Here is a 19,720-nt window from a genome sequence, read left to right as displayed (position 1 = left end):
CATTTACCTTCTCGCAAATATATCGTGCTTTTCTGGATGGTTCAGTAGTACGCGGATAAAGAAAAGAACCAGAACAAACTTGGTGTTGCTCCACCTGGCCACTGTTGGGGAGAGATTAAAGATTTTGGGTGGATTTTACACCACTGCTGTGTTTTTATTTTGCCACAGCGTGGTGCCATGACTCTGTGTTGTCTAGCTAGGCAGTGTTTCTGTACACTGAGGGATGGCTGTTCCTACACAGAATTCATCTTTTCCATACTTGTATTCCAAAGTAAATGGCTGGCTGGCTTTCAGTGAGTTTAATGCAGAGATTCTGTTCTTGTTGGTCAAACTGAGTTGTCTCATGGTGTAATTTCCCTAATTGAAAAGGTGACTAAGATCTCTTGTGCCTTCTGCAGATCAAGGTGAATCATGCAAGCTTTGAGGAAGTTGTAGAAGTTGCTGAATAATTTGAGAGTATTTTTGGTGTGGTTTCCTTCTTTCATTTATATGAACGCTTGACTGGAGGGCATTGCCTCAGGCAGCATTGTGCTACTGTTCAATACGTAAAACTGGCCCAGGACAGGGCCCAACAAAAATCCTTCTGGTGGCATCCTCCCTGTCAGAATACTGTCTTCCTAGCTATTGACTTCTGGCTCTGTACCTACTCCTCTGTGGTGAACAGTTGGAGAACTGACAATTTTTTCCTTGTTTTTTAGTTAGTTAAGGTAAAAATCTCATTAAGCTGTATCTCAGTAAGCGTCTTGGTGTCAGGTGAGTTTCTGTTTATTGGTCTCAGTGAAAATACAAACTGGACACTTTGTCCCCCCCTCTTTTTCCATCAGGTGGAGAAGGTAAAGTTGGACGAGTGGTTGATATTCGTGGCTGGGATGTAGAGACCGGACGCAGCGTGGCCAGTGTAACGTGGTCTGACGGTACCACCAATGTCTACAGAGTTGGACACAAGGGAAAAGTGGACCTGAAATGTACTGTGGAGGCATCTGGTGGCTTTTACTACAAAGAGCATCTCCCAAAATTAGGTATGTAGAGATAAGTCTTTTGTTGAGAAATGGTGACAAAAGGGAGATGTCTAAGAAAGGAGCTCCCAAATACTTGTCCAGCAGGGATGTTAGGAAAAGTAATGGGAAAAGGTGATGTCTGTATGGGCAGCTTGCTGCAATTCACCTTTCTCTGATGACACCAAGGAAACTGCTTGTGGTTTTGGATTCTTTTTACTGAGGTGTAATTTAGTTGTAATTTTTTTTTGAGGTGCAGGGACCATCTTTTGCTCCCCTGGGAAAACAGGGAGTCTGTTCTTGAGTTTGCAGCAGCAGAATTAGGTCTTTCTCATTCTTTTCTCTCCCTGAGCAGCTTGGCAAGAGCATGAGGGAAGGGAAGGGTTGGATGGGGAGCCTATTTCCAGTGGAATGGCCTCTTGCTATGCTGGAAGGGTGAAGCAGGCTATGTGGCTGCCTATGGAAGAGAACTTTGAGTCCTGTGTGGGTGTGCCTGCTCAACAACTGGTGTGGGTGACTGGATTGCTAAGAACAGCTACTGATGTCTGACATGACATGAGAGGCATCATTCAAAGGCATTCCCTCTCTGAGAAGGGACAATATTGTCTTGTAAGAGCTACCCCGTCCTTAACCCTATCAGTATTTAGTGAGAGCTAAATCCTCTTGGAACTCTCTACATAGGTTGCCCCACAGCCGTTCTGCCCCAATTAAGCCCAATTAAGTTTGCAACCCGTGTTACAAAGCCAAATGAGACACAAAGTGTGTTACTGCATCGTGCATCTCTATGGGTGGTGGTGTCCTTCTCTTTAGGAAAGCCAGCTGAGCTGCAGCGGAAGGAGAGCACGGACAGGCATCCCTTCCAGCATGGGGACAAAGTGAAATGCCTGCTGGACATTGACATCCTGCGGGAGATGCAGGAGGGCCATGGTGGCTGGAATCCTAAAATGGCTGAGGTATGCTTCTGCTTGCTCCTGTTCTCTCAGTAGTGTAGTAGTCACTAACTCAGCCTATGTAAGTAGGCACTGGCTAGGAAGTTAGCAGAACATCTTTGTGTAAATTGTTACCTTTTACATTTATATTGGATTGGCTGAATCACAAATACAAATTCTTTAGTGATAGGACACTGGAGCTGGATTTATTCTTAGGCTCAGGTAAATCTGTATTGTATGAGAATTGCCTTAAGGAGCCCTGTGTAATCCTTAAGAGTCTATGATGGGTCTGAAGAGTTGCTCAAAAGGCTTGGAAGCCAGTATAAAAAAAGCAGTGGCTGGTTTGTTTGTTTTTCAATGAGCCATGGATCTTTTCTTTGGAGTTCTGGATCCATTCCCTGCTTTGGCCTTACTACTAATGAAAGTTATGTGTTTTGTCAATAGTGGGCTCTATCCCTGGCCATGGCTAGAATTTCCCAGCCCATAGAATGTTCTTGGAGCTCAGCCTGTTGCCTTGGCTTTAGTTTGAAGAGCCATCAGTCTGTTGTCACCTGTTCTCTAAAAAGTAGAGGAAGTAAAGACAGAAATGATGCCTATTACTGTAGTGGAGCATCTCGAGGGGTTGTGAACGCTGGGGATGTGCTTACATCTAGATGAAATAATAATACCTAAATGAATAAATTTGCCTTTTAAAAGGTTTGTGCTTTTTGTTTCTCTGTAAGTCAACTTTTTTGGCTTTTCATAGACTTCAGTTGCTGCCCCAAATAGCGTAAATTACCTTCACATATTGAAAAAGGCATTATTGCTGTTACACAGTAGATTTGCAAGACAAAATCGAATCACATTTTGATACTCACCAGTCCAGTAATAAAACCTGTCTCTGAGCTTGTATTAGTAACTCGTATAAAAGTGGCTTTTTGGAGAGAGAGGGAAATACATAGCCACAGGTGACCCAAATGCCTGATGCACTTGAGTCAGTAAATGAATAACCTGCAGGTCTGATTCTGAGGCAGCTGTCTGAAGCCTTTGATACATGAAGCAATGCTCTAAAATGATAAGGATACATTCTATATGTATTCTATCCAAACCCACCCTGTAGGTGAGCAATCTTTTTGAAATCAGACTTTAAAATATCAAGACAAACTCTATCATTTCAGTTTCAATCTGGAAATCTATTAACTGAGCATCAGCCTCTTCTTTTAGCCTGGCAAGCGGGGACTCACCTGTCATCTCAGAAATAGGTACTTTTTGTCTCCTTCAGTACTCTCAGGACCTGCCAGAATCACAGCTATAGAATACAGCACTACACAACTATACTTGTTTTCTGTAGTCTCCTCTGCCATGCTCCCTTTTTTTCCCTCTCAAAGCATGCCTTGCTGGTATTATACTGCAGAACAATGTTGTAATCTCTGCCCATCTTTGTCACTTGGAAAGAGGAGGACAATTTGTGCTGCATTTTCAAGGGTTTTCACACTTTGTATTCCTATCACTCTACTCCCCCAGTGTGCTGCTATTTTAGGGGGGCTTCTTAAGCAGCTTTTCCCTCCTTTTGCAGAAAAACAATGACTGCATCTCATTTTCAGCAGGTTTGGGAGAGCTGTTAGTCTGTGAATTGGAAATGATGCATGATTTAGCCATCTATGCTTTCCCCACTGTTAAGCAATGTGATTTATTTAGGGGGTTTCCCTTACTTTTTTTTTTCCCCCCCTATCAAAAGTTCATTGGCCAGACAGGGACTGTGCACAGAATCACAGACAGAGGGGACGTGAGGGTCCAGTTCAACAGTGAAACCCGCTGGACTTTCCATCCTGGAGCTCTGACTAAGGTAGGTGCCTGATAGGTGAGCTTGGCCACAACTGGAAATGCTGCAGAGAGTAGCTGTCAATCTAACTTGCTGTGTTTGAGACACATTGGGTCCTAGCAAGTGCTGGAGAAATAAACTGGTGTTCTAAAAGCGTAGTTTTAGGCAGAATTTCCTGCATGCTGTCAGAGCTAAGACAGATGATTGCAGACGGTGGAGTTGGGCTATTAGGCTATCCAGTTATATGAACCTTTGCATTTGAAGTGTTGTAAGTTCTTAAGGTAAATTCTATTTCTCAATTTCAGCTTCTTTGGTAAGAGTGGTACTAGTAGACCTACAGTAGCTCATCCTTCTGCAGCTACCTCTCATCTGTGATGAACCTACTTCTGCATCATTTCCATTTGATTTTCTTCCTTGTGTCTTCATGTTATGCTCCTTTTTGCATCTTTCTTTGTCTCGCTTCTCTCTGATTCTTCTGGGTGACCTGAGTCTTCAATCCAGCTCTTCTAATTTTGTGTCTGCATTTCTAAAGCTTGTAGCTTTGGCCTTCTCCAGAGGTTTCAGGACTTGAAAGATGGACGATTAGAAACAGAGCTAATAGTTATAGCAGCAGCTGCTGGAAGACTGAGTTCAGAAAGACCTGAACAAGATCACAGTGCTAAAAGCTCCCAACACCAATGGAAAATGCAGTGTCAGACTGTTTTGTGCAGAATTAGTCTGCTCTGAAAAGTGTGTTTTGACAGTGCTCCCTTCTTAGCTCAGTGAGCAGAGAGAGCATCTGCCAAATTAGCAGTACAGACAAACTGTTTTCCCTTTTCTGTCTTAATAATAAACAGATTTAACTTCTTTATTAAAGTGAATTAAAATCTCCAGTGCGAAGTCAGGTATAGTGAGTAAAGTTTCATATGCACTTGATACTGGTATTCATTATAAATGGTTTGAAGAAGTAAGAAAAGAACAAAAAAGTTCTGTCCCAAATTATTTCCCTACTTAAATGTGCGCTTGGCTTTAAACAGAAAATACCCCAGTCCTGGGGTTACATTTATTTTGTAGGGCAGTGCTTACAGATTTCTTGGTAGTTGTACTTAAGTTTTGTAATGTCTCTGTGTTTGAGTCAATGGACTTTGTGTTTGGTTGGGTTTCTGAGGGTGGGGGTGACGTGGAGTGGCTGATGGCTATTTTTTTTTCTGGCTTCATCCCCCAAAAGCTTATGACTTTCTTTTTCTTGTAGCTCAACACCTTTTGGGTTGGTGATGTTGTCCGAGTGATAGATGATATGGAAACAGTGAAGCGATTCCAACCTGGTCATGGGGAGTGGACAGATGAAATGGCACCTGTGAGTGCGCGCCAGTTCCAGGACAGTCCAGTAACTTCCTGAGTTTTCCCAAGCAATTAGTGACTGGGCTTGCATTGCCCTCCAGCATTCCTGCTGGTCAGTGAGCACACAGACCTTTCCAGGACTGCTGAGGCCTTGCAAAATGAACATTGCCTAGTGCTATTGCTGTAATAATGCAATCCTATTGCAGCACCCAAAGCAAAGCGGGAAAATGGGGAATCTGACAACAAAGGATTTGGCTACCAGTAAGTCAGATAAGAAGTTTCACTAACAGAGGTGAAAACCAAAGTCCTCTTACACCATCCCTAATTTTCTGGAACAAGGCAGGAAAGTATTCAAGTGGAAAAACGGCCTGATCAGACCAATATGGCTAAAAAGCAGAATGCAGGTGCTCTCTGCAGCAGTTAAATGCACAGAGGAACCTTTTCCTAGTTCCAGTTTTATCAGTTCTGTCAGGGTTTCTCAGACCATGTTATATTTTTTCAACACCTCCAGACGTTTGTAATGAGTCTGGAAAGCCCTTTGTATGTAAAACCAGTAACAGAGAAACTCCTGAGAACCCTCTGGTGTCCTTGAATTGGGAGCTGTCTGTGAGTGTGTCACTGTTCAGTGCTTCTTTTCACACAGCAGGAGTGCCGCCTGCGAAGCCACTCTTAGAAGCATTGCATTGGCTCTGAGATGCAAAGCCTACTGCATCATACCTTGTAAAAATCATTTCTCTTTCCATTGCAGACCCTTGGACATATTGGCAAAGTGATCAAAGTCTATGGGGATGGAGATCTGCGAGTGTCAGTTGGAGGGCAGTCCTGGACCTTTAACCCGGCTTGCCTGACTGCCTACCAGAGAGATGAGGAGGCAAACCTCATGACAACGGACAATGCAAAGGAGTCAAAAAGTGAGATAGTGAGAACGGAGATGTCTGATTTCTCTGGGATTGTGAAATGGTTGCTCTGTTGTAACAACAGCAGCACTCTTTGGACAGTGTTAAACTCCAGCTGCTTGTTCTTCCTCGGACAGAGCTTCAAAACCAAACAGCGCCTTACTGGGGAAGCAAAGCCGGCCTCAGCAGCAAAATGCATAACTTGGGACTTAAACGCTAACTCTAGCATCGCCCTAGGTTCAGTGTTAGCTTGTGTCTTGATCTGTCGCAATTTCTTCTTCCATCCTGCTGCATTTCCTGTAGGAATATACCAGTTCTTGAATGGATTACTCCCAGGTCCTTCAGTGGAAGTGTTGTCAAACCAACAATTATTTTGCCCAGTCCACTTCAAAGTTGAATCTGGGACACATGATGTGTCGAGAGATTTTTGTACATGTGCTCATAAGATACGATCTTAAACTGTTTGCTGAAGTTAGATTTCAGGGAGAACTTTGTATGAGCCCAAGCTTTTAAACTTTGCTCTATCTGGAGGACTGTAACACCTCTGTCCTGTCAAGCACTTGAACTCTATTAAGGGTCTTTTCAGATGGGCCCTTTACAGCATGCTTTCCAAACCCATGCATTCCTCTTCAGATTAGTTGCCTTTTAGTAGTGATTGTTCTGTGTCGGTCTGCTGTAACATGATCTCATGTTCTCAAAACATCAGACTTGTGAAGCAGAAGTTCTGTGTAAGCCACAGATTTGTAGAGCTCTTTGTGTGAGCTAAGTATTACAGGTAAAGCAGGCCAATACTGTGGTTATTCAGCTGTAGTATGCCAACTGTACATATGCTCTTTGGCCCTCTTAACCTGTGGCTGTTTCTCATTCCTACCAGGTACTTTGATTACTGTACTGGAGAAACTGTTGTCCCAGAAGACAGAGTCAGAGCATGCCGGCTGCCTGGTCATTTGTGCAGCACTCAACAATGCAGCTAAAGTTCGGGAGCTCCTGCAGAAATACCCAGACAAGGTGAGTTTTGAAGCCACCCTGAATGGGTACTTTTTGTTACTCCTCTTTAAAATGCTGTCATAAAAACTTGTAGTCAAGCTGGGGAAAGGATGGGAGAAAAAGAGCAAATTTTCTTCAGGCCTGTTGGCTCCTTACAGCTGGAAAATTATTTTGCTGCAATTTAAGATTAAATATGTGTTAAATGTTCCTATTTTGTGGCACCAGTTTGTGGCATTAAATCTTAACTAGAGTTAAGTCCTTACCACACATCTCCGAAGCTGGCTTTTCCCAGATATCTTGTATGGACACTGCACCTCTAGAACTGGGAGGAGAGGGATTGATCTATATTAAACCAGTAGCAAGATGTCCAAATATCCAGCCTGTTTGAAGAGAAAGCCACGGGCTGTTTGGCTGAATGTGTCTGTCCTTAGATGACCCTTGCAGAACGGTATGTTGGAGTCAGGAAAAAGAAAAGCTGCCCAGATCCTGATGCTGTACATGTCTGTGCAGTATCTTATCTCATGTCTGACTGGAGCAGGGAACTGGGCTTGACTTATGCTGAACAATTTATGTGCTTGCAGAGTGCCAAACTGTTAGGATTGTGTCTACTGAGATCACTGCTCTTTCAAGCTCCCTCTTTGAAGGTTCAGGCTCCTTCAGTGAGGGTTTATAAACAGGTTAAAAAAGGAGAAGCAGAGAACAAAGTATTTCAGCATTGGTTCCAAAACATAAGTTTTGTTGAGGTTATGTCTGCATGGCTGGCAGGAGCAGCTGGATGTGTGAACCAGGAAAACTAGAGTCAGTTCTGAAGGGATCCTTGTGAAGCTGATTTAGTCCTTCTTTGTCTGGTGTTTATTATAGTCCTTCATTTACAAAGTTAATGGGGTCTCTGGAGACGGGAGGAATAGACAAATACCTGCAATTGTCAGATGTATCCCAGATAAGAGTGCCAGGAGTCAGAAACCAATTATGTTGTTAGTTGTTTTTATTAGACTTCTATTTCTGTTCTAGTACTTCTATTGATAAATTATATCTATTAGAGTGTTATCTACAGCATCATAAGCCTGGATTCAAGGCTCACTTAGCTGGAACTGCTTGCCAAGGTCTTTCCAGCTTATCAGCATTGTCTGCATAAATGGCAGAACGACACAGTGTCCTCTAATGCCTCCTTGCCTAAATGACTCCCCCATCATTTGGGGTGAAGCAAGGAAAGTGTTGCCTTCTCTGTTCTTCTGGCTGCTGCACAGAACCAGCTGCAGGGGAAAAAAACAATGGTTTCATTGCCAGTTTGCTGAGGTTTTGCTACCTCCTTCATCTCTTCTCCTTAACCTCCCAGTGATTTCAGTAGCTGCTTCTTTTTTTCCCCTTGCCTTTTATGCAGCCTTTCTTTGTTCTTCAGTCCTTTTAATTCTCAAAAACTCATTGCAGCACTTCAGTGCTGTGATGTATCCTCCAGCCATTGTGCTCTGTAAAGTACCTGGAGTAACATAAACAAGGGGGACTTGGCATCTTCAAAGCCATATGCAAAGCTAATTTGATCTCCTCACACATTTTCCTATTGTGAAAGGAATTGATGGCAGAGATGTCAAGAGTATTCTGCTTGCAGGCATACAGGGATTGGCATCAGAGCTGCAATTAGAGCCCTGGCTTCCAGCTCTGTTTGCTTGCTTCTCCCTTCTTGCCTACATGCGCTGTCCTCCTTTAGAAATATTCTGGGACAAGGTCAGCCTTATTGTTGATAGACATAAAGTGGAGCCAACAGGGCACAGATACTGTTAAGCACTTCTGAGTCTTCACCTGGTCCGCAGGTAGTGACTTCCATCTTGCTAGGCCTGCTCTAGAACAGAGCTAAGGCCTCAACACAAGGCCGGGTCTTTCCTAACCAAGCTGTTTGCTGTGTCTCTCTGCCCTTCCTGCAGGTGGATGCAAAGAACCAGGGTAGAACTGCCCTGCAGATTGCCTCTTATCAGGGGCATCTGGATGTTGTGAAGATTTTGCTGCAGGCACATGCCAGTGTCAACCTAAGGGATGAAGAGGGGGATACAGCATTGCACTATGCAGCTTTTGGGTAGGATATTTTTCATCTTGCTGTCTAATACAAGACCTGAAGGGCTGCAAAAGGGCATTTCTAGATATAAATGGGCAGTCTGTTTTGAAGGATGTGTGGCTGATGGAGGCTTTTCTCTGATTTTTCCTTATGTTAAAAAATGGCCTTGGAGCTTCAGGGCCACAGGTATGTTTCTTAGTGCACTAATTTAACCTCCACAGCTGGGTTGGTTTCCATGTTAGGAATTTGGGGGTGGGGGGGTGGGGTGGTGGTGATCAGAACAAATGATAAGGTTTTGGTGACCAGATTTTTCCAGGGGGATGGGAGGGTGGTTTTGGTTGGTGGGGATTGCAGTTATACAAAGTGCATATGTCTTCCAGAGCAAGATGAATTGTGTCATCAGTTACCAGAGAAGAATTCGTCATTAAGAGCAGGAGGTTCTTGTTGATTTAGAGTGAAGAGAGCAGATTCTTGAGCACAGATTAGGAAGGTTTTGGTGTGTGGTTTGGGGATTTTTTATTGCTAAGAGGAAGTGAGATGAGGTCAAGAGGATACAAAATGCAAGAAGTTCTGTTGACTTGCAAGAAGGAAGAACTTAATGTCTGCATGGGCTTGAATCTAATCTGCTGTATTCCTTGCTTTTAAATCAGAAACCAAGCTGAGGTTGCCCGTGTGCTTATTGGTAAAGGAGCCAGTCCAGACCTGTTGAACAACGCAAAGTGCACAGCGTTGTATGTTGCTGTCAGTCAGGGATTCATAGAGGTGGTACGGACCCTCTGCGAGTTCAACTGTGATGTCAACCTCCCAGTAAGTTTTGGTTTTTGTGAGATTTGGGATGTGTGTGTGTTTGCGGTTGTTTGGGGTTTTTTTTTGAGGCTGGGAGGCGCTTTTTTATGTCTTACACTGTTTGCTGCTTTATATAATTTGAAAGTCATTCCCTTAAGATGCACTACTGTGCATTGCACAGAGGAAATATTCCTCCAACTTCAGGACTCTGAAAATCCAGGTTTGGATCTGCTCCTTCATCCTCATCAGCCTGCTCAGTTCAGTTCAGTAGCACTGTTGTACTGGACTCAGGCTTCCAGTGGGAGCTGACCTATGTGTGTTGCTGAAACACTCTTGTTCCCAGCAATGAGGAATGGTGAGATTTTTAAGCCTGGCATTTAGGAAGTTAAAGGGCAGTGATGAGGAATTGGAACCAGCCCATTTTCTAGGGTGTTCTTGTAGAATGGTGGGATTGGGCTGTACTGGGTCAGTCTCTAAGCTAGTTTAGGAATGTTAGCAACTCAGCAGCTGGTTTCAAGCCCTGAGGGAAATGGTTTCAAAAGACTCTGTAACTGCCATGGATGCCAGCAGTGTCTGGATGTTTGATCTAGAGTTGATGTGACCTGGTGACACTATAGATTTTCTTGTCTTGAACTGTCTCTCAGGGTGAGCTGTTTGATTTGATATTCTGAGGTAGGTAACATATATTCTGCATTGATATCCTTGTATAGGATTCCCAGGGAGACACCCCCCTGCATTATGCTATCACTGCAGATTACAAAGCTGTTATTGAGATTCTCACTGAAGTACCCAACATAGACTTCACTATCCAGAACTCTCAAGGCTTCAACCTGCTCCACTATTCTGCTCTGAAGGGCAACAAGCTGTAAGTGACTTCATTTTTACTGCTTTTACAGATGTTAACTCCTGCTTGCTGTCTCAACAGCAAGAAGGGAGCAGATACAGTTCTAGATAACTAGAAAGGATATGGTTGGTTATGCTTTCCTTGGTTTAGGTATGGTTAGGTATAGCCGTTGCCCTCCTTCATGCATTTACAGGAAACTGCTGCCTGTTTTCCCCATCCCACCTTTCTCATACCTCCCTAGCTTGGCTAGGAAATCTGTCTGCTTCTGTCTTCTTAGATGTCTGGGTTCACACATAGGAGGACAGCCTCTGGTCTGTAGTAAACAGTACTTGAAAAGACTGTGTCTGAGAGCCTTGGGAATTCTTCCAAGGATAAACAGGCTCGTTATTTTCATAGTAGTTTGAGTTTACCCTACATTATTAAATTATAACTGAGGGCTTTTGTTTTATTCTTGCAATTCAGTCTGAGAAATGGAGTGCTCTGTCATGTGCCAGCTCATTGTGCTGCCTGTTAAAACATGACCATTCATAACTACTGAGAAGAGGCAGGCCTGATAAAATAACTCTTGTATCTCTGTTAAACTGGAACACTCTAGAGCCATAAAGAAGATTCTAGCAAGAGCTCGGCAGCTGGTTGACTCCAAGAAGGAAGATGGTTTCACTGCCCTGCACCTTGCTGCTCTCAATAATCACAAAGAAGTGGCAGAAATTCTCATCAAAGAGGTAAAAACCTCAATCACCACCACAAGGGGACCTAAACCACTATAACAAGGCTGCTCTTCAGCCCAAATCGGCAGTAACAGCTCACTGATGTAATTCTTCTCTTCAAGGGTCGCTGTGATGTCAACCTCAAGAACAACCGTAACCAGACCCCGCTGCACTTGGCTGTCATCCAGGGACACGTAGGGATGGTACAGCTGCTGGTCAGTGAAGGCAGTGATGTCAATGCTGAAGACGAGGACGGAGACACAGCCATGCACATCGCCTTGGAACGGCAGCAGCTTATGTCCATCATGATGGAGAAGCGGGAAGGGGAGATGGGGCTAACCCTCCTTTCCAAGGTGAGCTGGGAGTAGGAGAAATGCCAGCACTGAGGGCAGGAAAACACTTGATGTTAGAATGACAGCAGATAGTGGGATCTAAGGGGGCAAAGGAAGGCAGGAAAATAGTGTAAAGCTAATCCAGATGGGGAGCATGGAAACAAACCTTTTTGCTTGTTGGAAAGCAAGAACAGATGCTTCTGAGGTCTCTGAGGGTATGCTTGAATTTATAGCATGAAACTTCACATAGTCAGACAACAATTCATACTGTCTCCCCTGATATTTTTTATTAGCATTGTGTGCTTCTTTCTTGACATGGGAAAGGTCATGAATCCAGTTGCAGAGCCAAGAGTCTTGGGTTTAATTCATGCCCCAGAACCACAGCAATTCATTTCTGACTGATGGTATGGAAAACATGAGGAGAGTTAACCACGAACACCCCAGTTATCTGCAGATGTAGAGCAGAATGTGAGAGGTGAGACACATCAGGCTGAATGTTGCTATAAAGCCTGGAGGGGATTTCACTATGTTGCTCTGTATTCATGGATACATATGGCCTTTCAGGAAATGCCTTAGATCTAGAAATCAGTGCATGGTATGCCAAGGACTGGAAGTTTACTTTGGCTTTTTGGCAAAGAAATTAGACATTCAAAGTGGACTCTGCCATCCATGTAAATACCAACATGTGCACACACCAGCGCAAACCAAGAATGCAAACATTGGTTATACTTTATGGATGGAGTGAGAATGATTCCATGTAGAGATGAAAAACCTGGCATAGGTTTTATTGCATTTTAAACGAATCAGAATAAATTCTGATCCATTCTGAAGGGCTGCATGCTTTGTGCCAAACTACCCAGTCCTATTTTGTACTTGTTGGTGCTTGAAAAGCTCATCCATTCTGCTCATTCCAGTCTGATTTTACTTGCCCTGATCTACATGCCTTGGTCTTTTAAGTCAATGGAAGATGTTTGTTAACTTCAAAGTAGTTTGGATAATATACACAATCTTGGCTTTTTAACTAGCTGTCCCTTAGGGCTCCGTACACCAGCTGTTCATCTACTGGGAAGTACTGTGGTATCTTCAATGTACTTCCTTTTCACTGCCTGAAGAAGTGAATACCTATGGCTGTGACTAGTAATGACTGGCACAAGTTAGGACCACTCTTAGGCACTTTTGGTCCTGAATGCAGGATTTTAATCTGCTATTTACATACTGAAGGATCTTTTTGTGTGTTAAAGAAGAATGCTAACGGGCACTCTCAAATTGTAAGTACCAGGATTAACACGGTGTTTAGAATTTGACCAGATCAAAGCCCATAGCAGAAACTTCTATTAACAGAGAATGTTTCTCCACATCTTTTAGCTGCAGGCTTCTGGCTTCCTTGGAAATGTGGAACTGAATGTTGGAACTGCAATTGCGTGTTACTTAGCACAAGAAGGAGCAGATATCAATTATGCAAACCACAGGGGAAAGGCTCCATTAGACCTCATCACAGATGGAAGGATTGTCCAGATTGTCAAAGACTTCTCACAGAAATTCAGGTAAACCATGTCCTCTGGAAACTGGCTGCAGATAGTTCCTTGCAAATATAGAGTACTCCCACAGCACTGGGGGTGTCACTCATGCAGCTGTTGTTCCAGGAGGGATGAAGCATCTTGGAAGCACTTTGCATGTCGATCTGGGCACCTTCTGTGTCATCTGGAGCTGGTTGCTGACCAGGGGTTATTTAAGGCTGCATAATGCCATTTGAAAGAGTTGGGAAAAGCAGATTAATACTGCTCTGTGCAGACTTGGCCTCTAAACTAATGGAGAGCCCTGAGAAGACGGGCCATTGAAGCCAAGAGCAACTTCTCTCTTGCAGAGTAATTCTGGGTTCTGTTTTACTTTCATCGGATTCTGCAGTTACAGATATTTAAAGTCTAAACAGAGAGGAAGTGTGACAAAAGAGTGGCACCAAAATCCACAGAGTTCATTTCAGAGCTGGATAAATGCTTGTTTTTCAACTGATAAAGAGATTGCTGAGAAAATGCCCAAGGGAGAGCAGCAAGTCAGAGCTGGCTTTATCTCTGGTTCTGAGAAACATTTGTTTGGATTTTGACTTTGCAAACATGAAAGCAGCATTCTGTTTGATCTGAGGGCACAGACCCACAGTTACATTACTGCTGGAGCAGCTACTGCTGCTTTGGTAGGAAGCTGGACAGTAGATTTCCCTCCCCCCAAAACTTACTGACTTTGTATCACACAACCCAAAAACACCCCTCCAAAGGAGCAGTTTCAACTTGGGTAAGTATCAGTCATCCCTGCTTTTTCCTTTCTTTTTAGATAGATCCAGTCAGAATCCCAGCCATTAGATTTGAGTTGGTCCCACCAGAGCAGTGAAAGTTCAAAAGTCTTTGCTACCTGAGCATCTCCTGCTCTCCATGAAGTATTTTCCAGGGATCAATAAAGTGTTATGTGATTGCTGAAGGATGACCTGGAGCATGTGGCTCAAATCTTATTCCATGTGCATGATTGCAGGGAACAGCAGGTTTCTTCAGAGAGCTCAGCCATCACCTGCAGCCTTCGCCGTGTGCACACCACCCCCAACACAATGACCAACCTTAGTGTCTCAAGTGTGGCAGTCCCCACAGAGTGCCTGGTCTGCTCAGAGCTGGCCTTGCTCATCCACTTCTTCCCATGCCAGCACAGTATTGTGTGTGAAGGTAAGTCCATCATTCGCTTCTCTAGCTGGACTCTCATAAATCAAGCTCTGTTTAGACACGAAGCTACTGTGCTGTTTGTGTCCTGAAACAACCCCAGCGTGATTTCAGTGCCGCCATCATATCTAAGATGTCCAAAGCTATCTATGAAAAGCAGAGTGTTCTGACTACCTCAGGCAGCTTTACTTGTGCTTACAGATGCCCTGGATAATTCAGATGGAAAGACAGATGTTTCAGTTCTAGCTGGCAGTGCTTTATCCATCAAAAGCCTCCTGAGAAGGATTTCCTTCTTCTCTGGCTTTTGTTACTGGTTTGCATTTCAATTGTTTTAATGGCAGCATGCTCAAACATGTCAGCAAGTTTGTTATCTTGCAAGGCACTCACAGTCTGATCACAGAGAATTTGGTAAGGATTCTGTGCCAGAGCTTCATCTTCTTCCCTCAGAGCAAAGGGCTGTTTTGATCCACAGTGCAACAGTTGCAGTAGCACAGAGCATTGAGGACATAAAAGTGTTGTATTTGCTACTAGTGTAAGAAAGACTAAACCAATAGACTAGGACATAGCTCAAAAAGAAGGTAGTGTCCTCACTTCTATGCAGAAACAATCTCTTCATCATCCAGGGAGGTCTCAGTTGTTCAAAGCTGGTGTTCTTGAGTCTGTTGTCTTCCTCTTGATTCTAGCATCAGTGGGCTTAATTGTAATCTCTTCTTGTATTGTTCATGGTAGAATGCTCCAGGAGAATGAAGAAGTGCATCAAATGTCAAGTGACAATAACCAAAAAACTGAAACAAGGTATGTTTGCTGTTCCTACTGTCAAGTGCTGTGGGAAGGGTCCTGTACAGTGTTAGTTTGAGCAGCATCAATGTTTCCTGTGAGATAAGCGTAAGGAAGGAGTTTGGTTGGGTTTGGTTTGGGGCTTTTGTCTGTTGCATTGACCACCTCTAGAGAGGAAAAGGTAGATTCAGGTGTCATGGACCAAGCTCAAGCTGCATAAACAGGGCATTTGAGGAAGCTTGTCCTGTGCCCGGCTTATTTTGTGTACTGAAAGCAAAGATGAAGTTCTCCATGTGTCAGTGTAACCATTTTCACAGCTGGTGATTAAACAGTGAAAATTTACGAGAAAGGAAAAAACTACATCTTGTGAAAGCCTTGCTTCTCCCTTGGCTGAAATTGCAGTGCCTGTGCAGGGCTGGCATTAGCCAGCTAGCCAGGAATCATTAGGCTGGATTGTTTTCATAAAGCTCTTTAGCCTGGTTTTAAACAGACTGTCTCCTATCTGCATTAGTCAGTGTCCAGAATGAGCAACGTCAGGAGGTAGAAGCAGGTTTACACTTGCCTTAGAATTAATGTATGTTGCCCACTGAAGCTTTTTCTATAGCAGCTGTGAGAGCTGATCTCTTTCTAGCTGGGGTCACTCTTGGATTAATTGCACGTGAAAATGAATTAACGTGTCCTGCTGCTCATGGCTTAGTATTGCAGACTCCTTTGTTGGAGTCAGGCTACAGTCTTGTGACCTGATGCCTGTACAGAAGCATAGGAGAAGCAAGGATCTGTCTCATGGCATTGGACATACACAGCTGGCAAAACCAGAAATCCTCTTTTGGAACTCCATAATGAAAAAAATAGGAAGTTTACCTGACGGCAGGCAGAAGCATTTGTCTTGGTTACAGACTGGCAACAAGGTAATGATGGGAATTCCAAAAGAGAATACGCAAAAGTCGATGTAAGTGATGTCAAATAGTTTCTTCTTGTTTTACCATGTATGTCCTGAAAGACTCAACCAGAAATTTGAATCCTAACTGTTAAGAGGAGGTTGAGAACGCATAGTACTCACAGCACTCAGGATTCCTGGACTACTATGGCACAGCATTTCAGGCAGCTTTGAGTGTTTTTACTTGCAGGTAGCACAGCGTATTCTGGAAGGCAGGACACTTCAGACAACTTCCTTTAAGAAACACAAAATCAAAGTAAAGTGTGCGCACACACACACACGCAAACCAGCTGAGCATTTAAATGGACGAAAGCAACACTCACCAGTCTGTAGAAAGCATCATCTCAGGATTATTACTTGAGGAATCTCTGGATAAGGCTCAGTGAAGAGAGTTTAGTCTGAACTAATTGCTGCTTTTGAAGGGCAGTCTAACTAAAGAGACACTGCATGACACAGAGCACAGAGGGACTAATTCTTCCTGCTCTCCACCCCTGCAGACAGCACCGAGGTGGAGTGCAGCCCCAGCTCTGAATCCACAGATCAGAGGAAGCTCATGGAGGAGCTGCAGAACCGCTACCGGCAGATGGAAGAGCGCATCACCTGCCCCATTTGCATCGATGACCAAATCAAACTGGTCTTCCAGTGTGGACATGGCTCTTGCCCAGACTGCAGCACAGCCCTTACTGTCTGCCCCATCTGCAGGCAGGCTATCCGGGAAAGGATTCAGATCTTTGTCTAAGGATATGCTTGCTTCCCTTCCCATCCCCACCTCCCTCCTTTCCTTCCTTTTTGTTTGCGTTTTAGATGAGAAATGATAGTCAGGCTGATGTGTTTGGCCAAGGAAGAAGAGGGAAGAAGAGAGGGAAGCCAAGAAGTGATGGTACTTGAGTGGAGGTAGAAGGAGTCCCCTCTACCTGCAATGTCAAAAGGTCAAGGAGTGGTGCTTGAGGGCAGGCAGCCCCCTCACCCTGTGCTGCTGATCCGTCACAAAGACCTGAAGTAAAGGACACTGGCCTGTTTCCTGAAGGTGTAAGAGGCTTCCAGACTGGATGCAAATAGACTTCCATATGCAGATCTTTTCAGTGGCATCCAGCTCCAGTGACTGCATCGTGTTAGGTGCCCTGCAGTGTCAGCCTTGCAATGCTCCAAAAGGAGATGCTGCAGAAGGATGTACCTTATACCTTGGCAGGCAATGGCAAAGCATACCCTTGCACTTCACGTGAGGAGATACCAGAGATAGTCATGGCATCAGTTCTGCCAGATGCCTGTCAGTGGTAGGGGGATGATGTCCTAGGACAGCATGCTCTCTGCACTAGTGCGTATGGGCTCTGCAAGATCTTGGATGTAATGAGGTCCTAAAGACAGAGTGTGTGCCTTAGAGATAAAGTAGTGAACACTGATTGGAGAATATATGTTGTTACAACAGATATTTCTAACCTCTAAGTGACACTCTTCTTCCATTTTTAGTTTCTCTTTTGGCACAACCATGTGTTCAGAGACTCCTGAGCTTTCTATCCATAATGCCAAAGGCAGGTGTTAAATACTCCAATCAAAGTGTAAAGAAAATAAATAGTAATAATTAAGACATGAGAAAAAGGGATTTCATTTTTGTTTCTTGGTTTTGCAGCAAAACTTAATAAAATAAAATCTATTTTTTCCTGAGCATTAAAATGAATGTACAAACAGTAGCTGAGATATGGACCCAACTGTATTGTGTTTTCCAACTGTGGCTGAAGAAATATTATCCACTGAGTTCATCCTGTAACGTGTTGGTGGAAGAGGCAACCTGTAGGGCTAGCGTGCTGTGTGTGTACGTACATACGTGTTTGTGTGTGTGGTGAACGTCCTTAATGACACAGTTATACACAAGCATACTGTTTGTTACATATTGCAAACACTGTTTAAAACAAGCCATTGTATTTCTCTACTGTCTTTGTTCATTAGAAAAGAGGTGGCAAATCTTTTAAAGGAATTTTTAACTTTGTGGAATATATGGGAGTTACAGGAGTATTTGTTGCAACTTCACAGTCCCTTGGTATAGTTTTGCGTCACAGCCTTTGACTCCTATAGATAATCTTTGTCAACATACTCACCTGAGGCTGTTTAATATCAATGGATTTTTTGAGCTATGAAAATAGATCAGATTTAAGTCTTTATCTGCACCTCTGATTGTTACCAAAGCTAATTCTGAAATCAGCTTTGGGTTACATGGGTGTTAAATACAACCCAACCAAGTATTTAACTCTACTGTGCAAAGGCCGTTTTCAAAAGGTACAAGGCTGAGGCATCTGATCCATTATCAGAGGGGCAGATACTTATATCCTAGAAGTTCTTGGTAGTGTAAATTCTTCTGGAAAAAAGCAGACATTTACCCAAAATGTTTGTTGTAGGGCAGCAATGGACAAGTATTGTAAGAGCTGCTTTAACCACTATTTGGTGCTAGTCAGTAGTTTTCCAGCTTACAGATTGCCCCATCTAATGTGTTAATTCTAAGCATTCTTTTTTGAAATACAGTTCTCTCCCAAGGCTCTACATCAAATCCAGAAGCAGTTTACTAAAGGTAAAACTGATCAGTGCTTCATCACGTCTGTTAAATGTGTGCTGGCACTTGGGGAAGAAGGGACAGGGGTGACAAACTGCTCAGTACCTGTTATGTTATTCTCATCTCTTTAGATCTGCCTAAAGTGTCAGTTTATTCAGGAAAAACCAACAGGGAGCATCTGCTTCGTTTGGTTTTAATGATTTCTTTGGCTACTAAATGAAGGGAAGCTTCCAAGTGATTGTTCTCCCTAAAGGAAAGAAGTTGTAGGAAGACCAACTTTCGACTTCCAAGCTGTGCAGCTGTTGCAGAAAATTGAGACTGGTTTTTTTTTTCCCCTCTGGCTAATGAAGAGATTCTTGTAGGGAAGCAAGAGGTCGCCTCAGTTTAATGTTGTAATTCTTTTTAAAAGGCAAGTTCCATTTCAGTATCTCCTGATCTTATTTTCATCTCTGAAATTCACTGTATGGCCAAAATCGAGATGGGATTTTGCACAGTGTAACCCTAACATACGTGCTGAAGACCTACAGAAATGGTTTGTAAACATAGAATGTCGGTTGGGAATGTGTTCTTTCATTTCCCTGTGCCTGCTGTGCTTGCTTTTGAGGAGCAAGAGTTGAGCTGTTAAGCACCATTTTAACCCATTCATTTTCCTAGTAAGAAGAAGAGAATTGCTGCACCACAACAGAGAAGCAAGATGGTCAGTGGAGCCACAGGAACAAGAGATAACAGAAGGCAAGTAGATGCCCATATGTGCCAGGTATGTTTTTGACAAGCTTTGCTCCCCACGACAGGCTCAGCTCTATAGGAGCCTGAAGCTTTGGGGAAATAAGGAAGGATCTGCTGTTCTATCTTTCCTAATAAGCCTGTTTATGTGGAGAGCCAGGATCAGGGGGTGACTTGCGGCCAATAGAGTGCCACAGTGGGTGAAGTGATTAGCTTTGCCTACTTGCTAGTTTGTCTAGTTCATGTGTAATCTGGGCTGTGGATAGCCAGTAACTTCCTGCCTGGTATTGCGTAACAGTTGGTCACCCATAAATGAGATTGACCTGTCTTCTGCAAATGAGCTGGGGAGCTCCTTGTTTTCACTGGGACATTTCCCATCTCCTGAAGTGCAGCTCTGT

At 43.5% G+C, this 19,720-nt stretch overlaps 1 protein-coding gene across 1 annotated transcript in view; it reads left to right on the top strand.

The window, feature by feature from the left end:
- The window catches only part of MIB2 (MIB E3 ubiquitin protein ligase 2), a 36,868-nt gene extending 19,069 nt beyond the window's left edge, over positions 1-17,799 (top strand). Inside the window, exons 6-20 of the mRNA XM_080631373.1 lie at positions 825-1,019; positions 1,806-1,948; positions 3,642-3,749; positions 4,957-5,061; positions 5,794-5,956; positions 6,816-6,949; positions 8,848-8,996; positions 9,626-9,782; positions 10,472-10,626; positions 11,201-11,327; positions 11,435-11,665; positions 13,010-13,188; positions 14,165-14,349; positions 15,073-15,138; positions 16,555-17,799. Coding sequence (XP_080487499.1) covers positions 825-1,019; positions 1,806-1,948; positions 3,642-3,749; positions 4,957-5,061; positions 5,794-5,956; positions 6,816-6,949; positions 8,848-8,996; positions 9,626-9,782; positions 10,472-10,626; positions 11,201-11,327; positions 11,435-11,665; positions 13,010-13,188; positions 14,165-14,349; positions 15,073-15,138; positions 16,555-16,796 — 2,339 coding nt within the window. The 3' untranslated portion in view covers positions 16,797-17,799. The remainder of the gene's footprint in view (positions 1-824; positions 1,020-1,805; positions 1,949-3,641; positions 3,750-4,956; positions 5,062-5,793; positions 5,957-6,815; positions 6,950-8,847; positions 8,997-9,625; positions 9,783-10,471; positions 10,627-11,200; positions 11,328-11,434; positions 11,666-13,009; positions 13,189-14,164; positions 14,350-15,072; positions 15,139-16,554) is intronic.
- Positions 17,800-19,720: the final 1,921 nt, after the last annotated feature.

Source organism: Psittacula echo (genome assembly GCF_963264785.1).
Source record: "Psittacula echo genome assembly, chromosome: 17".
Lineage (NCBI taxonomy): Eukaryota > Metazoa > Chordata > Aves > Psittaciformes > Psittacidae > Psittacula > Psittacula echo.
This window is presented reverse-complemented; position numbering and strand designations above follow the sequence as displayed.